Below are 23,885 nucleotides of genomic sequence, written 5' to 3' on the forward strand. Positions count from 1 at the left end.
TAGATTTTGAATTAGGCTTAATGAGAGAATTACAGATGGATAAAATATAAACCTAAAGATAAAAGACATATTTTAGGTTCAATAACTTCATGAACAATTTGAGAAGATTGAACTAAACCATTTTTTGTGTATTTACAGTTGAGAAACTTGGATGATAAAAACATGAATAAATCGTGTAGCTAAAACTCCTTTAACAGCCTTTAACAACATCATGCCTACTTGAGACATGTTCTTCCAAGTGGCTGGTGGACATAAAAGTCTTATCCACAAAAGCTCTGGTCCTCTGAGATGACTCCCTTTCCTTTTCAATGGCTCTAAGAAGCATTGCATTAAAATCATTGAGACAGAGTTGGGTGTAAATGGGCATAGTTTGTGGAAGGCAGGATGGAAGGATCAAGAAAAAGGCAGAGAGTGAGTGAGAGAGAGAGAGAGAAAGAGAGAGAGAGAGAGGGAAAGACATGCCTGTACTTCCTCTCCGCCCATTCTCTAATGTTCATTGAGTGTTCCCGCAGTGCAAGCTTTGTCCCAGTCATTGTCACAGGCTTAGAGGACCTCTTTGCCAAGTGAGAGGCTTTGGACGTATGTCACTTCAGTGAGTCTCCTGTTGCCCCTTTAGCCGATTGAGTGGAGAGGCGGGCAGGGAGGCGTGTCTGTGCACCAGGAGGGAGCAACGTGAGGTGGTTGAGGAAGGACATGTCAGAGATGTTGGTTTAGAGAGAGTTGCTGAAATAATTCCTTACTGGTCCTGTCCCTTACTTTTTCTGTGGACTCGTAGGGCAGCTGCCTTGGGCCTCTGCTAGGGGTGGACTTAGGATGTAGAATGACCCAAAAAACAGTAAGTATTGATTATGTCATCAAAAAATCTTATGTCCATAGTCCCTGGGATAATATTTACAGTATTTATATGTCAATATAATAATATGGACCTGGATCATTTTTGCATTGCAATATTTAGTTTGCAGCTACACAGACAAAGTCGATGCTGGTTTGTCTGAGAGAGGTTTTACAAAGTTTGAATTTAAAGAAAGGGAGGGAGTTATTGCGTGCCATTTGTTTTAGCAAGGATTAGTCACGTAGTAGACACACTCTTTGTGTCCCGGCCAACTATTGGCTGGGGAAACACAATCCCAGCGGATTTGTGGTTATGATCAGCCATGTGTTCAGATAATAGATCCCTCGGCTCTCGAAACAAATGCTTTGTTATCTGTTTACATAGGAACTCCACCCGTTCATACTCTGAGGATTTTGCTTTTAAACAAACTGTGTCAGCTTTGTTTGACTTCTCATTAAAGGGGCAGGCATGCAGCTCTCCATGTGTTAATCAAGCTTAGTACTTTGCCTAACCCATAAGTCTGGGTGTGCAATAAGCAGTGAATTAACTTCACATGAATGAGAGCTGTCAGTTGCTGTTCTGTCAGGATCAACAAAAATCTGGATAAAAAGTCCATCTTCTTATGTCACTAGAGAACTGTGGGCCTCCTACACAACGAGCTTGGGCTCTGAGCTGATGTTGTTTTCTGTCGGTTATTTAAATCACATGAAATTTACTAAGGTTTTTGCTCGTGTCTGTGCAGTTTCACTGTATGTGGCCTCTAATGCAAAGGTGCATCTGTGTGCAGGCATGCGCGTGTATATGTGTGACTTATGTGAAGCACAGTATACAAAAGTACCAGACTAAGAATGAAACATGAAAATGTATGTTTACTCCACTAAACACCAAGTGAGATTGGCTTACCATGCTGTCAAGCAGAAGATAATCAACAAAAGTTTACGTTGCCGATAAATCTCAGCCACAATCTCTCAATTTGTTTAATTGATTCTAAATTCAAGCAGCTTAATCCAGAACCTAGTCTACAACAATTACCACATTAACCTCACTAAGAGGGGATAGCACATGCAGCCTTGTGTCCTTAGAGGAAGCCCGAGTAGTGCTCAGTCATTGTTAAGCAGTGTACAGTATGACTGCGCGAGCTCCCTGACTTCATTGTCCTGATAGCAGGATTAGCTGCAGGGTGAGCCCATTTGGCATTGACAGTGTTGCCGCCACAGTCTCAGAGCTAAGCTGTGAAATACGGATAGGCTCAGACCAATTTATAGTCTGCCATCTTGGATCAAGTGATCGTAGTAGAAAGCAATTTATCCTCTGTGCCAGTTGGGTTAAATGTAAACATGCCACCAGCCAGGCTTCACAGTTCAAAGGCTAATCTCCAGACAAGTGCTTTGCTGTGTTGGAAATCGAAACAATGAGGAACAAGAGACGCTTGCTCCTATGCAGTTTTATTCAATGGGCCTTATTAAAGAACTTTACCGTCTTGTTTAAACATAAACATTTAAGAAAGTGACTGTGCATATGGCTGTAATTTTATTATTTTAACAGGAATAAATAAACAAGGATTTCAAATATTTAATTTGATATTACTGAGCCCATCATTGATATTCTTTTCTATTTCTTAGTGAATTTCTGACTGGGTTTAAAGCCTTCAGAGTCATTCACAATACCCTTTAGGTAATCTGCATTTATTTGTACAACATCGTGATGAACATTAATCTTATCCTGAAGCACGGCACATTTGAAATAAATGTCAAAACAGAACTGAAGGGATTTTTAATGTTCTTAAATTGCAATTGAAATTAAAAAAAAACCCTGCTAAGTATATGGGTTTTTAAATTGTTGGATTTTGTTTATGTTCTTCCTACTGGTTTTCATTTGGCAGTCAGCCTTCTGCAGTATGATTGCCTGGTTTCTATGTTTCTTTTGTGTGATAATTTGCAGTCCATTTAGTCTGAAGCAACTCTCCCTCTGGAATTTGCATTTAGTGCTGGATTTCTGTGAGAACTGATCGTGATTTGTTTTCGTGACCAATTACAAATTTTTGTATTTTGCTACTTTAAAATATTAAACCTATTACTTATGTTTTTTAATATTATTCTGTCAATTCCAGATCCTCTGTGCCTTAAAAATTCCAAGTGATAACAGGTGATCTGCCTTAAAACATTCTCCTGATTTCTACCCTATTCACCAGTGGAGGGTGATGAAGTTGGCAGGGAGCCTGCAGCTTGTTCTGCTTTTAGCACTGGCCTCGAGGGCTGCAGGCCTGAATATTCCTCTGGAAGGTAGGACTGCCCGGAAACTGATCAATGCCATGCTCTTTTAATCAATGTATAAGAGTCAATTCCCAGGAAAACCTTTTCTTTTTATTTATCTTATCTTTATCATTGAGCTTATTTATCTTTTATTTTAATGGTTGCTCAGTGTGTGTCAAGGAGCTTTAAATATAGTGTCTCACAAAAAAACTTGAAGTAAAATGTTTATGCCACAACCACTGCATCAGAGATTTGTGCAGGAGCTAAGAATGCTTTGCATTTCTTCCGGTGTGCTATTTTAATGCACTGTCCATCTAAGGCACTTTATTGGTCCAAATACTACAGCGCCCTTGGCACATAAGTTGGCAAAGTTGTCAACTTCTTAGCATTACAAAAAGAAAAACAAACCCCAAAAGGGAAAAAAAAAAGTCTGCAATAAAGTATATTTTATTTTTTCAACAAGGCTTTGTTGGTGACAATGGTAACATTCAACTTTTCCTTGATCATTTTGTTTCTATTCTTTGTATTGTAGTGGAGCAGCTTCCAACCATAACAACTTACACATCAGGTCCCATCATTGCCCTTCCTTTTGACAATACTGTTACTGTGAGGTGTGAAGCCATTGGCAACCCACCGCCAGAGTAAGTATCATCAACAGGCAACAAAGCGCATTCTTCAGCACGAAACATTGACCCTGATAAGAGCTTAATAGAAGGAAATTCACTGCATGGTTTTGTCCAACAGATACAGATGGACAAAAGATGGCAAAAACTTTATGCCACCCTACATTACAACAAATAAAACAGACCACACATCTGGCACTTTTGTGCTTCGCAAACAGCACATCGTACAGTTCCAGGGTAAATACAGATGCTACGCTTCGAACAAGTTGGGAACTGCAATGACGGAGGAGATTGAACTGATAGTTCCCAGTAAGTAACCGTTATGGAAAAAGCTCAACTTATGTGAATTTGTTGTTTAATTCTTTATTGTTTTCATATTTTTTGAATAGATGTCCCAAAGTTCCCAAAGGAGGCAATTGATCCAATCGTTGTTAAAGAGGGAGATCCACTCGTCTTGGAGTGTAACCCTCCAGAGGGTGTGGCCCCACGTCAGATCTACTGGATGTCCTTCAGTAAGCCAAGATGCAATACTTGCAGTTTATATGTTAAATATGCCTGCCAGTTGGCTAGTTGAAAAAAATGTGGATTTTGCACAAGTGGAAGGGACACAAAATTTGACCAGAGCTTAGTCACTGATTAGTAGTTACATCTCACACAGTCATGTGCTCGGGTGAAAACTATGAATAGGGTGAAGGCAATGGACTGTTTGGAAAATTACAAAATTACAAAATTATAAAAAACATAGCTGGCAACACATTGTGCTCTGGAATAAGCACACAGCCGTCCTCGCTAAGGATGCTAGCAGTGACAATGACAATTGAAAGGTCTACACGTTTATCTCGCAGTCCTATTTCCTATCACTACAAGAATGAATTTATTTTTATACATTTGCCTTGCACACACAACAAAACAACTATTGCCTTAAGGCTTCAGCTTAAATGAAGCTGGTGAATAATACTGTATGAATGGCCTGACTAAAGAGTGACAGAGTGTCACTGACCGGTAAAGTAATAGAGCTTTGTAAACCAACTAAGTTTTCACAGTACTCACTCTATATAATAACTCTTTAGGGTATTTCCTTTAACATCTGGCCTACTGTATGAGGCTACATTGTGTTGCTTTTTTTGGTCATGTGACCTGAATTTAAATCTGACGTAGGTAAAGTAGCGTTTACATTATACTTCTGATACATCCAATGATTACATTTTAGAATCTTTGTGTTAATTTGTATTTTCTTCCCTGCCACCATTATTGTCACTACTGTAGATACAGATTTTGTTGACATCTGTGGCACTTTACTGACACAGAAATGTTCTTTTCCAGATCTCCAGCACATTGAGCAGGATGACAGGGTTTCCATGGGCAGTGATGGCAACCTGTACTTCTCTAATGCCTTACAGAAAGACAGCCGTCAGGATTACTGTTGCCATGCTGCCTTCTCCAGAATACGCACCATTGTCCAGAAAACTGCCATGACTGTTGTGGTCAAGAGCTGTACGTTTGCATACTAGTTTTTGTGGCTTTAACCTAAATGCAGGCAATGGTACAGCAGTAGCCCAACTGTTTAGCACAGCAGATATATCAATAACCGATGAGTTATTGCTTTGAAGTGTACAAAAGAGATATTTGCATATTATTAAGTGTAATTCTATTGGAGATTTTCAGAAGTTACTCTGCTGCATACCAAGGGCTTGCCTTGTCATGTTATGATGAAGAAAAAAGTTGTGACACCAGATTGAGCAACACATGTCAGTGAAGACGAAGCATCACCACTCTTCCAGTATTATTCTAACAGTTTTTTTTGTGCGTTTGCGTGTGTATGTGTGTTTGTGGATGTGTGTGTTTCAGTGAAACCTGACAATGAATTTCCTGACAGTAGCAATGCCAGTGAGTGATATTCCCACATCAAATCCTTGACAGTAAAAACCAAAACGTCTTCCATAGCAGGTCAAACAGTTGCTTTGCATGTGTAAAACGCTGCAGATAACTCGAACTCTAACTTTCTGTGTACTTTGAATTACCATTGATTAAAAGTCCACATATGAGTGAGGAGGAATCCTTTTTATGTTTAATGTAGCTGAAGCCCCCCCAGTGAGAAAACCTGGCCTGCTGCTGCCCTCTGGTGTTCAGACAGAGAAGGTGCTCTTGAAGGGGGAGGATCTGCAGCTTGAGTGTATACCAGAGGGATTGTGAGTATATATGCTGAATTACCACTAATGCAAGCACATTACCATTAAACATAATTCATTATCATAATCTTCTGCCATTATGCCTCATAAACTGTTCGATATTGCAGCCCCACTCCGACGATAAAGTGGATGAAAATGGGGGACGCATTGCCTTCGCGGGCAAAATTAAGCAAATTTAAAAAGCTGTTGACCATCACTGGTGTAGAAGAGAAGGATCAGGGGAAATACATGTGTATAGCCAGCAACTCTGTAGGCGAGGCTGCCCACTACTTCGACGTTATAGTGGAAGGTAGGTCAGCATCAGGAGTTAAGTATGCATGTTGTTGTTGCATTTGTTTTTTGTTTCAAGAGAAAGCTGTTCACACAACTCAGACCAATCCAGCTCTCCTCAACGTCTCCCAGATCCGCCAAAGTGGCTGACTGAGCCTCCTAAAAGCCAGCTGACTGTGACTGGCTCTGATGTTTACATCAAATGCTCGGTCCGTGGAAACCCAGTACCAGACATCACATGGAGGAGGAACGGGGAACTTTTCAGAGGTGAGTGGGAATTTGACTTGTGGTTTGATGCATCTGTTCCCACTTTTCACCAAGACAGTGCAACTTTAAGGACACAGCCCTCAGTTCAAAACAACAAACAGCTAATCTTTCATCAATGAATGATTTCTACTGTTTAAAAATTTAAAATACAAGGTGCACTTAATTTAAGCAGGTATGATTGAAAGTAATAGTGTTTTTTTTTACTCATGAACTAATTATTATTTAATTATCATTTAATTAGGTATTTTAATTAGGTATTTTCTCCAGTTTTCAATATTCTCCAAGTATAGCTTGGTCTATAGAAAGCCAGGATTAGTGAAAATTATCCACCATAATTTCATATAGCCTGAGTTAACACCTTTAAAAGTCTGTTTTACAAATAGATTTGTTTTACATAAATTTTCAATTTATGTTCGATGTGCTAACATGCAAAAGAGTAATAAGCCAGCTATTATAATAACTGCTTTCTGTTTCTGTTGATTGACTAATTGATTAATTTATGAATTGTCTCAGCTTTTTAAATGATTTTTAAAAAGGAACATCAATATTAGGCAAAACATGATGTGCTTTAATGCCTTGGCAGCCTTTGTGAAATGACTGGGATGTTGTGATTTTATGCCTATGTTTTGTTTTCAGATGAACCGGGGAACTACACGCGAGTGCTTGATGACACAGTGGTGATTCATAATGCCAGAGCAGAAGACAGTGCTGTCTATCAGTGTGAAGCCACCAACAGTCATGGCAGTTTACTGGTTAATGTTAACATCATGGTCCTGAGTGAGTGTCAGTGCAACACATTAACCTTGCCGATTATCCCGAGTTGGGTCCAGGTGACAGCAGGTTTGGCAACGTAGTCCAGATGTTGTTCTTCTCAGCCATGATCTCCAGCTCCTCCTGGGGCAGCTGGGGGATTATTAAAAAAACTCCACTTTAATGAATGCACTTCTTGGACCAATGTATAGTTTTTGTTGGGCCAACAGAACTTTGCAGCTCTTTTAGATTTTGAAGGGTTGATTCTATCCTTGAACATTGTCCCAATCTTATTCCAGATGTTCTCTATAGCATCCTGGAAGCATTTGCCCTAAGGTTACAGTGACAGAAAAACAGAATAACAGTGAAAAGACAGAGCCTACATAGCATCAAGAAATAGATAGTAGGATTATGGTTTCTTTTTTCACTTGTGCGTGCTCTCGTACTCACTTAAGATTCATCATCTTGTTGACTGACAGAAGAAAAATGTTTGTTTTTTGGCATTGCAAATAACAATAACTGAATAACTCTAAGATGCTACTCCTGCTGCTTTATCTCCTATTCCCCACAACTGCCTGATAAACTTATTCAGGTGCAGAGCTTTCATAATTTGCTTGCTACAAATGCCAGTGACTATTTGAGTAGAGATTTCTTACTTTGGCTCTTTGGTTGTTGTTTTTTCTCTTCAAATGTTACACAAGGTTGTGATGCTTGTTCCTGTAAGTCAGATGTATTTGTTTTTTTCTGCCTCTATTTCTTGTGAAACAAAATCTCCCAGGCAATAACTGAGCAATTATAATATCTCATCTTTCCTCTTGCTCTTAGATATGGCTCCTCTGATACTGACAAGGAACTACCAAGAGTATGCAGTAATACTAGGAAGGGACATCATCATGAACTGCAGGGTCTTTAGCTCTCCACCGCCCATAATCTCTTGGTAAGTGATTACCAAAGACATAAAAAAGTTCATTGGTGTTATATATTTGGTTTTATTCCTTTATTGAATTCACAGTGTCAATCAGTTCTTCTGAGTTTGGTTATGTTTATGCTGTCAGTTAAAGAATACACTAAAGCACATGCAGTACAGTATCACAACAGTAAGTCATGTTTTTAATCCTGCTTCAAGTCTTCATGACATAGCCTGATGTTGACACTCACATCTGTTTAACAAGATAATCATCTTCCATTCCTTGGAATTGGACTAATTGAATCCTATTACCTACCACTGAAGGTCTGCTACAGTGCACCAAAAAAAGAAATAGGCTTTTAGACAGTCCATAACAAAACACTCTTAACATTACAAAGACAATCAGAGTATTAGGACTGTACTCCTGATTCCATTAGATGATGTTCTTCTTAAATCTGATCAACAAGCCTAAGCAGGTTGAGCTTTAATTTTGATGAAATGTCTGGCTGCGAAGATTAACTTCACTGGTTTTCAAAAAGAAGTAACAATGATTGAAATTCAAGGGACTAACAATATAAATAAACTTCATTCAAGATGTTAAATTGTAGGTGAACATTAGTGAACACGAAGAAGGCAGGAACAATGTGGCTCAATCTGACAAAAGACATATATTGGTAAAACTAAGAACTCAGGCTGGAAAAGCAGCAAATTGGCACTTTAATTGGTAAACTATTATTTCTATTTTTGCAGTCAGATAAGTTTTACACAAACTCTAAAAAAAGTGTGAAAATGTCCTCTCCTAGGTTCAAAGATGGGGATGCAATAACCGTCAAGGGGGAACGATTTTTTGCTCTCCAGAATGGATCGTTGCAAATCATCGGTGCAGAAGAAAATGACAGCGGCAGATATATGTGTGTTGCCTTTAACACGGAGGGCAACTCAAATATCACAGCTGTGCTGGATGTGAAAGGTATCCCAGCAAAATAATTACTGCTTTCTTTATGAAAGAGTTTCTGCAGACAAGTATCCATTAATGGGCCAGTCCATTCAAATGATGAATTCTTTTTAAACACCTGTGTGGCACTGGGAGGAAAAGTGTTTGTTTTTCGAGTGAGCTGACCCCTTAGAAATTTGACTGAAAATGTGGCTGTGCTGGCCACAGTTGGCCTTGTACTTCAATAACTCAGCCGTTAGCTCCTGCAGATTATTTTTTTAATTAAAGGTTTTTAAGTTTGTATGCAAAACCACATGAAAAAAACATTGTTATTGAGTTTTACATGAAACCTGCAAGTTAAGGAAGAGGGAGGTAAAAGCCTTCTTATTTCTTTTCACTCTGTTCTGCTATATTTAATCAAGCAGGGAAAAATAGGTCCAAATAAATGTCCTTTCATTTATGTTTTAAAAAAGATACAGAAAACATAATCGCATTAGATATAGAAATACATTTTCAATGGCATTTTATAGCAAATTCCTCAAGAAATGTATTGAAAAACAAATTTCAAAAGACATTTCAAAACTCTTTTAGCTTATAAAAATGCAATTACTGCCAATGAAACAAATTTATAAAGTGAATTATTTGACTTTGACTCTGATTTAATATGTGGATTTTGAATTTGCCTCATATGTGTGTTATCTTTAGACCGTACACAAATAGTAGATCCACCTCAGAATGTGCAGATCATAAGCGGGACCACAGCCCAGTTGATGTGCCAGGCAGAGTATGACAGAAGCCTGCAGAGCACCTTTGAGTTGGTGTGGAGGAAGGATGGGGAGGAGATCCCACTTTCCCCTGAGGAAAATTCCAGGTAGGTGGAACCAGTTTGATAGTTTTGGAGAAAACAAACATTGAATGTCCTAAAAGATACATTTCAGGATGAGAAGATGAGTAAGTACCAGCAGACTCAGAAGGTCAAATGCAAGAGATTTTGTGTCCGGGGATTTCTGTTATCGGCTTAATCAGTTGATTAGTTATCTCTAATCAAGGAGGTTATGTAAAAAAACAACTAATTAAATAAAGCTATGATCCCAGGGTGTTGTTTTTTAAATACAGATCGATATCTTTTTTCTTTACATTGCATTTTTGAAGGTTTTTGCTCTTTGCTCTATTCACTATTGCACTTCCATGAAAGAGCATGGCATCATGTTTGTCGTTACATAACATTTAATGCAGATCTGGATCAAAAAAGAAAGTAATTCTGTTAAACTTCAGAATATTTTCCAATTGAATGACAAATACATTAACAATACACTTATCCTAACAAACTTGCTTATTTGTTCAGATACGTTGTGAACAATAGGATGTTGCAGATCATGAATGTGAACCTGAGTGATCAGGGAATGTACACATGCATTGCAAGAACAGGTCTTGATGAGGAACATGCCACCGCATTACTCACAGTTCTGGGTAAAACAATTTTGGAAATGTTTATTTATTACTTTGAAATCATCTATATGATCCAGGTTATGGAACTGACAGCTGCTACTTAACATCTATTGCTGCTGTTATTTCATGTTGCAGATGTTCCCGATGCGCCAATGAATTTAGTGATATCTGAAATTAAAAGTCCGAGGAATATCTTTCTGTCTTGGGTCCCCGGGAGTGATCACCACAGCTCTATTACAGGTAGATGTGAATCTGTGCTATGCAAAGTCTTACATTTCTTGGGGTTTGAGCAGGTTGTGGATGTAACAGAGAAATAACATAATCAGACATCATAAACCTTCAGTCATTACATGGCCCACATAGTGACAAAATTACTATGTAGTTAGGGTAAAAGTACAAGTTAATTACAATTAAATTACTGTCATATAGTCTAGTTACAAAAGAACAAAACTGTTTATGAGTATTTGAATTTAAGTGGTAAGTGAATTATGGCATATGACCCTGTGCGAACACACAACTTAGATTAGATTAGAATAGAAGAGGATCCAGCTGTATTTTGTAGCCAGAGACTCACCTACGTGTATACACATATCCCGGACCCCTGGCACTGGTCAGATTCATCATATTTTGGTAAGTGGTAAGTGTGTGGATAAAAAAATCTCTTTACAACAATATGTTAAGGGGAGTCTCCCAAAATGTTCAGACCGGTGTCAAAGTGGACTACATTTGTTCAGATTTGAATTTTGACTTAGCTTTTGTAAGTCGCTAAATGTTGTCATGTCATATCTCCTTTGTTATGAAAAGCAGAGTTGGCAGATTCTGTTGCTATAATTACTGTTGAGTACTAACTAAAGTTCTTTCATAAGCAGTAGCTGCAAATAGCACCGAAGTACTGAGGATCCTGGCAGGGGAGCTTGTCACTTATTTGTGCTTCAAAAAGGGACTTATTTATTTTTAGAACTTAGTGATGATAGGAATTAGAAGATTGTAAGGTTGTTATGTTTATTAGCTTTGATGCATGTTATCCTTCTTTAGAAATTAGAATAGACATGCTTGAAGAACACCATTTAAGAGTATAATGTGTAATTATTGAATTTGTTTAATCAAAGATCTTGGAGCAAAAGACATCAGCTTGCAAAGCCATCTCTGTTCTAATGTGGATGTCATAATTTACAAGACAGGTGTAGTGAAATTTAACCTGCAGTTTAAAGTTTCTGTAAATAATAATTGTGAGAATTTGTGAAATGTGTTTTTTTTTTACCTCTGAGTTACAGTAGAAGGGAAGATCAATATTACTGCCACATCTGTGCGAGCTAAAAGAAAGTCTAGCTAACCAAAGACACTGAAAGATGAGAAAGCTAACCTTGTCAAGTGTCCTGACTCACTATACTTGAGGCCATCTTCAGTGCAAATTTTGATCTCCTTTTTGCTCCAGGAAAAGGAATCACAGCAAAGGAAACAGTGGTGACTGTCAGTTGCATGTTGACTGAATGTGTCTGTTTCCTCCATGAGCACAGAATTTATAGTGGAATATGAGGAGAGCCAATGGGAGCCTGGCAGGTGGAGGGAGCTGGTGAAAGTGCCTGGTAACCTAGCAACAGCCCAGCTGGCACTACACGGACATCTTAACTACCAGTTCAGAGTGTATGCTGTTAATTCTGTTGGGCCTGGACCCCCCAGTGAGCCCACGGAGACATACAAAACACCCCCTGCTGGTGAGGCGCACTCCATTTAATTAACATTTTTAGCTGTGGCTATCTGTACATAGTGAAAGCATGCAAAGTACTAACATTTCTTTAAACATGTGGAAAGAAGCGGACATATGGCCAGAGGACTTTATAGCAGTAGGGGATGTAGATATTTTTTGGAGTTTGAAGCTCTGAAAGTCACCAAGTATTAACTCCAGTATGTTGCTGCTCAACCTGTGTGCATCATTATATCTGTGTACTTGCATTGTACCTCAACTATTGAAACATTTGCTTTTTAGCAGTGAAAGACTACATTCAAAATAATATGGTTAACACAGTCATAGTATTATTAGTTAATTTGTATGAAAACTCTCCAAAGCTCCTGATAGGAACCCACAGAACATCAAAATTCATGGTCACCTTCCTCATCAAATGGACATTAGCTGGGAGGTATGACAACAATTACCTCTTCTATTTATTTGTACATTATAAGATATTGTTATTTTTGGGGAAAAAATTTGTAAGTCAGTACATTGTTCTGTTGTAGCCGCTGTTGCCTATTGAACACAATGGGCCAGGCCTTGAGTACAAGGTGAGCTACCGGAAACTGGGAGTAGATGATGGCTGGCAGGAACATTTGGTGAACAGACCCTCCTTTGTTGTGACAAACACACCCACTTTTGTCCCCTATGAGATCAAAATTCAGAGCAGGAACAGCGATGGTTGGGGACCAGACCCTAAAGTTGTTACAGGTTACTCTGGAGAAGATGGTGAGTACTTCCTCTACATATTTAATTATAACTTCAGAATATGATATGTTTAAATGCAACTCATATTTGTTCCATAATATAAAACAAACCTTATTCTATCTTTGCTTGTCTTTAGTTGTCTTTTGGCATTGTCTGCGAGAAAATGTGTCAGGTTAAGTTCTTTACTTTTTTCCATTTGCCCAGCATTTCAACCTCCGTGCAGGTGTGCAGTAGTCACTTTTCCTTCCCTATTGTAAAAGAAAACCCCCTTCTCTAAATTCAGCAGGTGGCAGATAACCTTTGAAACGCAGAACGATGTCAAATTTCCACTTCTGTATCAGAAGATGTGGGATATTTGACAAATCATGACAGATTTTGTGCTGTAGGCTTAGTCCCCTCTGTAGTGTATGTTGTTCTTCTGTTATTTCCTCATACCAGTGCATAGAGCAGACAATATTTAGAGCATTTTTAATTTATGCCTTGGGTTGTATTTTCCCCTGATGAGAGAAAAAAAAACAGTTTTGAACTACTAAGCAGCTTTATCTGGTGTCCAGCTGAGCGCGTATTTGTTCACTTTTTTGCTGATCTACCAGCATGACGTTACTTGCCTCCTCAACCGGTAACAGCTCATTTCTACATAGTCTGAAGCAAAACAAAGAATACTATTGCCTACAAAAATAAACCTCAGACCATCATATTATGCTGCTTCTGTCCAACAGTGTTATTTTATTGTATCTGGAAGCCCTTTTATATAGTTTTCCTTTTTATAAACATTTTATGATATCAAAATGCCTCTGCGAAGGTGGCAGGTTGTTTGCATCGGTGTGTATTCCTGACCTTCTTCTGTGTGTCCTTCAGTTCCTACAACAGCACCACGGGACATTGCTGTGGAGGTGATCAACATCACGGTTCTGAGAGTTAGCTGGACCCCGGTTCCACCTGCCACAGTGAGAGGTCATCTGGGGGGCTATAATGTAGGCCTTTTTTTTGTGTGTTTCAAGTGTTTCAATTGCAGTAGAGGAACTAAACTAAAAAGCAATAATTTCAGGTGTTAAAAAATAGGTAAAATGTAATTTTACCTAGTTAAGACCCTTAAATATTGTTATAACATGTTCAAGAACTACCATATGACTTGAACATGACTATAGGCCATTAAATTATTATTAGCACATATGTTGCTACCTGCCGTTAGTTACATGATCCCCTTCAACATGCAAAAAGATAACTGACTGCAATTGGGAATATTGTGTAAAAAAAGCAACTGTTAGTGTGTTTTTGCAATGAAATTAACTGTATATGTAATACTTCCTAGATATAAGTAATTACTGTTGTTCGGCTTAGAGACAGTGGCACTGAAGAAAAGACAGGAGGCAGAGCTGGAGGTAGCGGAGCTTAAGATGTTGAGGTTCTCTTTGGGAGTGACGAGGATGGACAGGATCAGGAATGAGTACATCAGAGGGACAGCTCATGTTATATGTTTTGGAGATAAAGTCAGAGAGACCAGATTGAGGTGGTTTGGACATGTTCAGAGGAGAAACTGTGAATATATCGGTAGAAGGATGCTGAGGTTGGAGCTGCCAGGCAGGAGGTCTAGAGGAAGACCAAAGAGGAGATTTATGGATGTAGTGAGGGAGGACATGAAGTTAGTTGGTGTGAGTGAAGAGGATGCAGAGGATAGAGTTAGATGGAGGCACATGATTCGCTGTGGCGACCCCTGAAAGGGAACAGCCGAAAGGAAAAGAAGACTGTGACGTAAAATATGTTTTTGGTTTGTGCTGCTTCAGCGTTCAAAGAAGGTTACTTTGAAGATCAAACACTTGTTTTGCCTGGTAGAATTAGCCCTTTATTCAAGGACTTTTCTCTAGGTATCGTTATATTAAATACATTATGTCTCCGGTGTAGTTTAAGCAACGACAGCTCCTTAGGAGACAGATGCCAAACACTTTCACGTTTGCGTCCTTTATAAGTGACAACATGATTGTGTGAAATAGCAACCCATCACTTAAGGAGAAAGCTTTATTTCAGATCCACTGTTAATCTGTGATGCCTCCATCGTTACATGTGACACCAAGCCGCAGTTGCTGTTCCTCAACATATTTTATTTCACTGCTCTGTCTTAGTCTCTATCTCCACCTCGTTTTTATGTTCAGTCGTTCTAAAGGCATCTATAACCTTTCTCTAACAGGTTCATTGGTTAAGGATGCGGAATCTGAAGAATCCCAACAAGATTTTAAATGAGCGGCAGTCTTTGTCTTTCCATGGAAAGAGGAGTCATGCCTTTGTCCCAGGCCTTGAACCTTTCTCCGAGTACAAACTGACTGTCAACGTTTTCAACAAGAAGGGCAATGGGCCCAACAGCGACCCAGTCATCTTCAGCACTCCAGAGGGAGGTGGGGTGTTATGAATGATACACAGCACACTACATATTGGTGTTTCTTACATTATTTTTTGCCGAAAAATTCATAACTGACTCAGGCAATGAGACATGGAATTTTAGCAAAAGCATGCATTTTGTACAGTGACATTGAATTTTCTGCTACATGTAAAGTGAGAAAAAGCTTCTTCTTCTTCTGAAGTGTGATATAACATAGCTTTCAAAAAGTAAAAACATATACACGGGCATAACAATTCAAAGTACAGCGTGTCTTTTAAGTCTCAAAAATGTCTGAAGGGGAGCTTTAAATGAAGTACCTGCAGTTTATTGTTTTTCCTTTAGGAAAAAAAGTTATCAAAGTTAACCTGGTTAAGCTTTTCATGAAATCGTCTTGAAATGGCTGCTCAGTGTTAAAACAGGCAAAGTGACATAAGGTGACATAGTGTGATTATGTTTAACAAATAAACAAGTGATAACAAATCCAAATTAAATACGGTAGTTTCATGCACATAGCAATATCCACCATGAAAATACACTTGACGTGAGAGAAAGAAATTTTAATTTACTGGCAGGTAGGCTGCTAGTCCCTCCATCTGTATCCTTATTTAAAAGACTTATGTGACATATTAGCAGTACTCAAAGTGAGCCAGTCTGCAGTGGTTTTACTCTTTGGCATGTTGTGCTGAGTTTGGCCTGACTACTGGAGCACAAACCCCCAGACTGAAAGTCTACTCTTAGACATAAAGCTACTGGATCCATTGTAAAATGCGCTTTCAAATGGGATCATTGAGAGCCATGTCAAAGTGGATCAAAGAACACAACGACCAGTGCTCCTAACGTTTTCTTACCTGAACGTTTCGTGCCATGCATGCAGAAAGGGGCAGATGTAAAGCAGAGCTATGCCACTTCTCAATATTACTGTACTGAGAACTGAGACAGAGTTGATCTCTGATGATTCACACATTCATATCATTAATTGGCCGAATCGATTTTTCTCTTCTCCTCTGCTTCTTAAGGAAGCAGCTGCATGTGCAGTGGGGTTGCAACCATCCATTAAATCAGGTGCAAAGAACAAAATATTGCTACAAGAGAACCACATACATTTACTCATTACTCTTCAGATTCCTGAGCTTATTTCCAGCTCTCTTGCCATAATATCAGTGGTTTGCATCAGTGTTTTATATCATTTACTGTATGTCTATTACCATTATTTGGGTTATCCCCGCCCCCCCAAAAAAAGACAAACCTTAACAAAACAGCAGCACTGCTCCACAGAAAGAGACAGGGAGAAAAAAATAGTAAAATATTTGAGAACATTTGCTTTTAATACTTTAAGTGAAATATAAATCATGTATTTAATTACTTTTACTAGAAGTAGAAATGTTAGTGGGTACTTTTACTAGAATACATTTTTTGTTTGTAAATTTGTTCTTGTACTTAAGTACAGTTTTTGACTACTTTACCCACCTCTGATGATAGATGCATTCATATCATTCTAATTGTCACAGTTCCTGAACAGGTGCCCATCCTGACTGCCTCCAATGCCCAGAAAGACTCCATTTTGCTGGTATGGGGACCACCGCTGGAGACACACGGCACCCTCATTGGTTACCTCCTACAGTACCACCTCAGTATGTACACACAATGTTGCTTGACTAACTCACTGACTTCAACAGTGTAAGAACTTTGGCACTGCAAGATTATTATGCCACAGTTTTTCTGATTTGCTTGCAATTTCACCTAAAATCGAACTGTACCTGTCTTGCAGAAAGTATCGACTGTACTGCATCAGATTTTATTCTTTTTTCCATATTGTTCAAACACAGAAGATCGGAACACCGGGGTCTTTGGATGACATATGTATTCACTGTTTTGAAAAAGGCTGTACAAAATGTGTGAATCCCATGGAAACGTGTTAACACGTTTTAAAGAGAAAACTTCTGCTGTGCGAAGAAGGTGATGATGAAGATCAAGCGGATCCTCGTTTCATTAAATGCAACTACATTTCCCTTTGCTGTAGCTGCTTTGTATGTTGTGAGAGGCGTGGGCGAAGGCAGTAGTGTGGGTACAGCATAAATGAAAGGGAGTCACGAAAAGATCAGCTCAGAGAGAAGGAAGTGTGAAGTTGGTCTTGGACAATACAGTTTACGTTTTGAGCATACAGGTGTTTTAATTTACACGTTGAAAAACCCTGAAACTATGTTGCATACATTCTCGTGCACACTTTCTTCTATTGTGTTATCAATTCAGACACTAGGTGGCACTGTTTAACACTGAACACCGTACAATGGGCTGCTTCAGCTCAGTTGTCCAGGCGACTGTAGACTTCATTTGACAGTTTCCTCTGTGTTTCTTATCTTGTATCCTCCTGGACTACAGGTTCCCCTTCAAAAGGATCATTTAAGCCAGTGCTGTTTGTGACTTTTCTAGAAAAATTCTTTGGCATTTATCACTCAGAAGCATTTACCTTGTAAAAAAGCACCCTTTATACACTTAGGCTGAACAAGTGAGTGAGGGGCTTTCTTTACTCTCTGTTTTCAAAGCCTACACTCTCGTTGGCTGACATTTGTGAAGCCTTTTGTGTAAAATGTGAAGGCAGAGACAGCCCTTTGCCACCTCCACCAGCACCCACGGAGTCTGGCCAGCTCTTCAATACACTCCGTCCCCCTCTCCTTTCTGCTGTTTCCCATATCAGATGTCAGACTTTACACAGATATTCCCACACAATGCAGTCTGTGGGTGTTTCGATTAAATTTATTCACCATGTAGCTCAAGTATATTTCCAAGTCGATTTTCTAGTAATTCTGAATGAAATAAGTCTCACTCCAGTATATGCACGGAATGCTCATCCCGTTGCGTCACGAAACTGCTGTGCAATTAGTCAGTGAGTAATCTGCTGCCTATCGTTTCACAAACACATAAATATACAGTGTTAGATGCAGCAAACACATGTACATTTTTCAGGTAGCACAACAGGCTCGGCACATATTCAGCTCTCACCTGCATTTCAACATTGGCACAGTAATGACATCAACAAAGGGGTTTCAGGAGACGTGTGTTGCTTTCTACAGCCTGCACATATAATGTACTTTGATCTATAATGCATGTTTAGTGATATGTTATGCTGCTTGTGATTGCTACTCTACTCTTCTACTACTTCTACTTTTTTTTCTGCAATTTCCACAAATTCTTTTATTTTCACCTGTTCTTGTATTTTTTTTATTAAATTTCATCCTCCTGTTTTTTTTTCTTCTATCATCCTCCTCTTTTCATCCATTGCTGATTGTTTACCCCCCCCCCGCCCACTTGAGCTTTCTATCTTATTCCTTTCATCTTCTCTCGCCTTTCTTCCTAATGTATTCCTGCTCAGCTCACCTGTCACGACATGTATCTGCTACATTCACTTTCTGCATGAGCTAGCATGACATCTCTTCATCTTCCCCCTCCCTCAGCCATTGACCCTTATTATAGTTGTGTTCCATTAACATACAACATGAACCAACAGTGATGACTTTTTCGCCGTCTGTCTGTTGAAGACTCACTCACGCCTTGTGAACTGACCTGACATCTTTCCCCCTTCATCTATAGTTAATGAGACCACACTAGAGATGGTTGATTCCCAGGTGAAGAACATCACTGGGGCTGACACCACCCAGTGGCAGCTTCAGGGCTTAAAGGAGGGCAGCCTCTACCGTTTCCACATCAGTGCCTGCACTCGAGCAGGTTGCGGACCTCCACTGGCCCAGGAAAGCAACACCATCACCCCAGAACGTGAGTAGACTAAATCAGTTTACCTGTGGTGGAAGTGTGGCTAATAAGATTTGCAATGGTTTTAGTATGAAAGCCCCCAAGTGTGAGAAGCACATCACACAGACATTTGCACTGTAGTTTTTAATTTTGGAGCTTGGATTTTCATTTAAATCTTACAAACATTTACAGTGTGGAGAGACAGGGACAACAGAAGCAAGAACAAGGGCAAAGATCAGTAATATAACAACAGCATAGCATCAGTTAGAGTTACTAAAATAAGATACTAATAGAAAACGAAAGTTACCAAAACTGCTCAATTATGTTTTAAAGGCGCTGCTTTAAAATTCTAACTGAAATTGCTTTCCTAATGTTCTCGTGAATGTTCTTTTGCATTTCAAAATGTGCATCTGCAGTTTTTCATATGACAGGGGTTGTGGATGTGTAACAAGTCTGCAGGAGGGCTGAAGCAACCTGAAGACACATAAAACAACAGGGAGTCTGCAGTTTAGGCTGGTCCTGAATAATTTGGAGCTTTAAAAAAAGTGTGTGGGGGAGGGTCAGGGTAGCTCATCTAAAACTGTGCTCTTCTTTCTTGTTAAAGTGGTGTTTTGAAGTCTAGCAGCAGAAATGTGATTTTTAAAATAATCCTTTAAATACCCTTTAAAAAGGCTGGTGAGAAGTTAAAATAGTTTCCACATGAAAGATAATTTGGCTTTGCATCATTTTGGCTCGCTCACGTTGCCTGACATGTTGTCCTACACATAACCTTGGATGAAAGAAAACTATTTTGGTTACTGTTGATGTCTGAGTTTGGGCCTATTCAAGATTCAAAGACACATTCTTAAAGTATAATTTCAGATTTTATGTGGTGGCCCAGAAATCAGAGATTAAAAAGACATTATTTATCTATTTTGTGAAAGACACAATAACTCCAGGACATTTTGTTCATTTGGATTCACAGAAATGTATAATTATGTGTCATCTGCATAGCTGTGAAATTTGATAATATACTGTCCCCAGACATCACAACAAGGAAGCATGCAAAGTGAGAAGCATGAGATCTAAACATGTGCTCAGTAGTGTTCATAGTGTTGCTTCCAGACACTATGAATAGTTGTCAAGTTGTAAAATTTCTTCCCCGCAATGTAGATAAAAAACAAATTTAAAACACCCCTAAAGACTTATCTGAAGGCAGTGTGTGTCTGTCTTCTCTAGAATATTGTTTTTATTGCAGAAAGCTGTAAAATAAAAATAAAAAGCTTTTCAAGTATATTGCTGGTACGTGGGAGGTTTGATATGATTCTACAGCCAATGTAATCTTACAGGTTTTTTGTTTGGGATTAACAGTCTACTGTAACAACAGCACACATTAAGGAAACTACTGTTTTCAGAGGCAGAAATAAAGATAATATAGTCATAAGGCATCATTGTCGACCTTTAGGAAGGAGAGAATACTACAATTGTTATCTTTAGCTACCACCTTCTTGGCAACTATATTATTTTTTTTATATTTTGAAAATTCCTCAATTTTTGTTGCTAAGTCTGGTTAGTGGAGCAGGGTTTAGCAGCTGTTTGATCATAGACAACCACACTCTGGAGTCTCTCAGAGAAATATGTTGTTTCTTAGTGCATGCTGCCTCATAATAAGTAGTTACATGCTCTTTATAAAGTAAACATCCACCCGCACTCCACCCCTTCTGCATTTCTCTACACGACCTCTCTGGCTGGAATGGAGCTGATAAATCTTCTGTTCATTAGTTCTTGCTCAGAGTGTCATCTGTAACAGCCAAAGAGCTGCTCTCACTCTGAGTTAATGACTTGGTGAGTTAAGTTTGTGTCTCGCATGAAGTAAAAACATGCAGATTTTGTGTTTTCTAGTTTTACTTTGTTAAAATTTTACAGTTGTTGTTTGCTGAACATTTACTTTACTAATTTGACAATGTTACCTGCCACAGTTTACTTTAGCTGCATTTGGCAGGTGTTAATTTCAGCCCTCAGAGTTTGTGCTAGAATTTTGTAACAGGTCAAAGTTTCTGAAAAACTTTTTTGTCTTTCTCTATTGCTTAAAATAAAATAAAAAATGAAGTGGCTGATGAGGAAATACTGTATCTCTCCACTCTCTCGCTCTGATGTTTTAATAAAAGTTATTCATTCCTCTCTGGCTTTTATATGTCCTTTGAGAGGCTCTGCATCTTGTAGGTGGATGTCCAGCCTAAGAGCCATTAGATGCATTGTTTGTAAATATGGTTGAGTAGAGACTCGGTGGGGAGATAAAATGGTTCTGTTTTGGAGTGCTGTCCTTAGGGCATGTTAGTCACAATGCAGCGGAATAGATTTATGGATGCCAAAAGCATGAAGCCTGGGCACCATGAATTAGACACATTAATGGAGAGTGATGGAGTGACAGTATAAACCGCAGATTCATGTCAGTTATTAAGCCCGGCTCCAAAGTATTCTGTTTAAACATCAGCTTTGTGAATGAATGAGCTTTTTATGCTTATTGCTTATAACAGTTATTTGTCTAGCTTCAAATTACAGACTGGCATACCAAAACAATACAGTCATAGAGGTATCAGCAGATGTAAGCACGTGTGTGTGCCCATACATCTCTGTTTGAAAGGCTTATAATAAGAAGAAAGGGGTTGACGGAAGAAACAGAAAAAAACACTGTAGGATGGAGTGATACATCTCTGAGAAAAAAGAAGCAGGGAAAGCTGAGAGGGAACATCTGAAAGCCACAGCAGAAGAGTGTGACAAACAGAGAACAATCTGTTTTTCTCTATCAGGTCTCATGAGATAACAGAGCAGTAGAACTAAATCGGGTTACAAGTAGACAAAAAGCACAAAGAATCAGCTACATACAAAGTCACACAGTTCAGGTGGGGGCACACAATATCCACACAATGTGAGAGGCAATTCCTTACACAGAAAAAAACTTGTAAATGAAATGATTTGTATGCCGCAGCTAATTAAAAAAAAAAAAAAAAAAGTAGCACAGGTTAGTTTTTTTGGAAACAACAGCGTAGCAACAGCATGCATTTAGAAGACCCTCGCCTCAAATATAGTTAGAATTGCCTTTTGCCCTTAGGTTCAGACTGCAGACACATTTCAGGCTGCAAAAGGTATGAATCCACAGGTGATGAAGGACAAAATCCTCAGCCAAGTGAGCAGGCAGAGAATTAGACAGTAACAGACGACTTAAACCAGTTGCGTGGCATTAAGGTAAGTAACTTTTGTAGTAGCTAAGCAAGTAACTTCAACATGAAGCTGCAGTTAGTTATTAGTACTGATAAAATGATGCAGGTAAATGAAGGTTAGTCATTTTCATGACGCTTGGCAGCAAAGCTTAGTAGCAAAGTAGGATACAAAACCTCAAGATAAAGAGATACTTGGCTTGGTAACAGTCCTATGTTTTACCAAAATACTGAGCAGGCGAAGCACAAAAATGTACATATACTCACCTCAGCAAATTCCCAGTTCGGTAAATGTTCCAGGGGGGGGACTCTGTACTTGTACTGTATATTAATAGAAACAAAAAAGGCTCTGTGAGAAGACAGCAGGTCATGAAAGCGGTGGCACAATGGGCAGCTAGAAACAGAACCAGGTACACAAGAGAATTAGAAAATGTAACAATGTTTGGGGGGATTTTTAAGTTGACCTGACAGAAATCGATAAAACCATCTTCATATGGATGTGTATGCAGTCCAGGTGTGTGTGAGGGAGGAGCACAGTGGGCCAGGTAGTGAAAAAACAAAGAATCCAGAGAATATTGTGTGTGCCCATACCTGAGCGAGTAAAACATGTAGAATTGATCTAAAATTCATTCCATTCAAGATCAGCGTAACAGCGGGAAGTCACCGACACAGCTTAACAAACCAAAACCAACATGAGAACAAAAAAACTATTTGACTTCTTTCCTATAATCTAATCCAAACCCATCAATGCAATTAATGCCACTAATGAAAAAGTCAGTTATTATTACTGAAGTTATGTACAAATTTTCAAAATCATTACATCATTAAAAACACAAGGTCTATGTAGTCTTTTTAAGAAGTAGTTTAAGTCTTTTTTTTACAAATTTTCATGCAAACATGAGGAAAAAGCCACCTGCCTCAATTCAAACAGTGGACATTTTACTAGTGAGGCAACAACATTAACCCCCTCACCACCATGTTGACTGCACTCACAGATAGTGTGTGTGTGTCTGTGTGCAAAATATTTCAGTGTGAAGTTGCATCTCCATTTCTTGTTCATTGCTTCATGAGATCTTCCTGCTGGATATGTTGTGGGAAACTGTAGGTAACCATGTGTGTATACGATTGTGTTTGTGAGGCAGCACTGCCCTGCAGATATGTGAGTGTGTGTGCGTGTATTTGTTCCTGCTCTACAAACTTTAAAGCTGACTTTCCATATATCTGTAATCTTTTGCTGTATTTCATTTTCTTTTTATCCCTCTGAAGATTTGTCCCCGACTCCAGCTGTGGCCCCTGTTCATACTCGTATGTATCACTGCCTCCAGCCGCTGCAGCTCGCTAACATAGAAGCAGTGGTATAGATAGACAAGGTTGTAGGTGTGTTGGTGTAGCAAGTAGCTGCCCATAGCCTCAGCAAAAGTTTGTCCTTTATAGTTGAACAAATATAGTTTGGTTGATTCCTCAATTCAGGCAAGACACATATTTCTTTGTGAAAAGACCTGATCCCTGCTACACTTGCACTATTCTTGCAGAGTTACTTTCATCACTCCATTTTTTCCTGGTTGCTTTAACAGTCTTGCTTCCGTGCAGTCTATAAAGTTTTGCTGGTTGCACAGTGTAGTGTATTAGACGTGACAGTATTGTAGAAGGAATCTAA

The 23,885-nt window shown here is 38.9% G+C and overlaps 1 protein-coding gene across 9 annotated transcripts in view; it reads left to right on the top strand.

Moving 5' to 3' along the window:
* The first annotated feature begins 525 nt into the window (after positions 1-525).
* LOC137139647 (neural cell adhesion molecule L1-like protein) overlaps positions 526-23,885 on the top strand; it is a 31,731-nt gene continuing 8,371 nt past the window's right edge. For 2 of the 9 annotated variants that reach the window (XM_067527191.1, XM_067527198.1), the window contains exons 1-24: positions 527-835; positions 3,024-3,114; positions 3,617-3,725; positions 3,829-4,016; positions 4,097-4,219; positions 5,031-5,201; positions 5,556-5,594; positions 5,785-5,896; positions 6,004-6,185; positions 6,299-6,433; positions 7,070-7,210; positions 8,009-8,120; positions 8,894-9,060; positions 9,730-9,895; positions 10,370-10,494; positions 10,609-10,713; positions 11,991-12,188; positions 12,541-12,611; positions 12,709-12,931; positions 13,769-13,884; positions 15,096-15,300; positions 16,793-16,915; positions 18,873-19,055; positions 23,495-23,533. In XM_067527191.1, the coding sequence (XP_067383292.1) occupies positions 821-835; positions 3,024-3,114; positions 3,617-3,725; positions 3,829-4,016; positions 4,097-4,219; positions 5,031-5,201; positions 5,556-5,594; positions 5,785-5,896; positions 6,004-6,185; positions 6,299-6,433; positions 7,070-7,210; positions 8,009-8,120; positions 8,894-9,060; positions 9,730-9,895; positions 10,370-10,494; positions 10,609-10,713; positions 11,991-12,188; positions 12,541-12,611; positions 12,709-12,931; positions 13,769-13,884; positions 15,096-15,300; positions 16,793-16,915; positions 18,873-19,055; positions 23,495-23,533 (3,139 nt within the window). In that variant the 5' untranslated portion in view covers positions 527-820. Of the gene's footprint in view, positions 836-3,023; positions 3,115-3,616; positions 3,726-3,828; positions 4,017-4,096; positions 4,220-5,030; positions 5,202-5,555; positions 5,595-5,784; positions 5,897-6,003; positions 6,186-6,298; positions 6,434-7,069; positions 7,211-8,008; positions 8,121-8,893; positions 9,061-9,729; positions 9,896-10,369; positions 10,495-10,608; positions 10,714-11,990; positions 12,189-12,540; positions 12,612-12,708; positions 12,932-13,046; positions 13,083-13,768; positions 13,885-15,095; positions 15,301-16,792; positions 16,916-18,872; positions 19,056-23,494; positions 23,534-23,885 lie in introns of all 9 variants that reach the window. The other 7 variants (XM_067527193.1, XM_067527197.1, XM_067527190.1 and 4 more) reach the window with 6 other exon arrangements.

Source organism: Channa argus, chromosome 13 (assembly GCF_033026475.1).
Source record: "Channa argus isolate prfri chromosome 13, Channa argus male v1.0, whole genome shotgun sequence".
Lineage (NCBI taxonomy): Eukaryota > Metazoa > Chordata > Actinopteri > Anabantiformes > Channidae > Channa > Channa argus.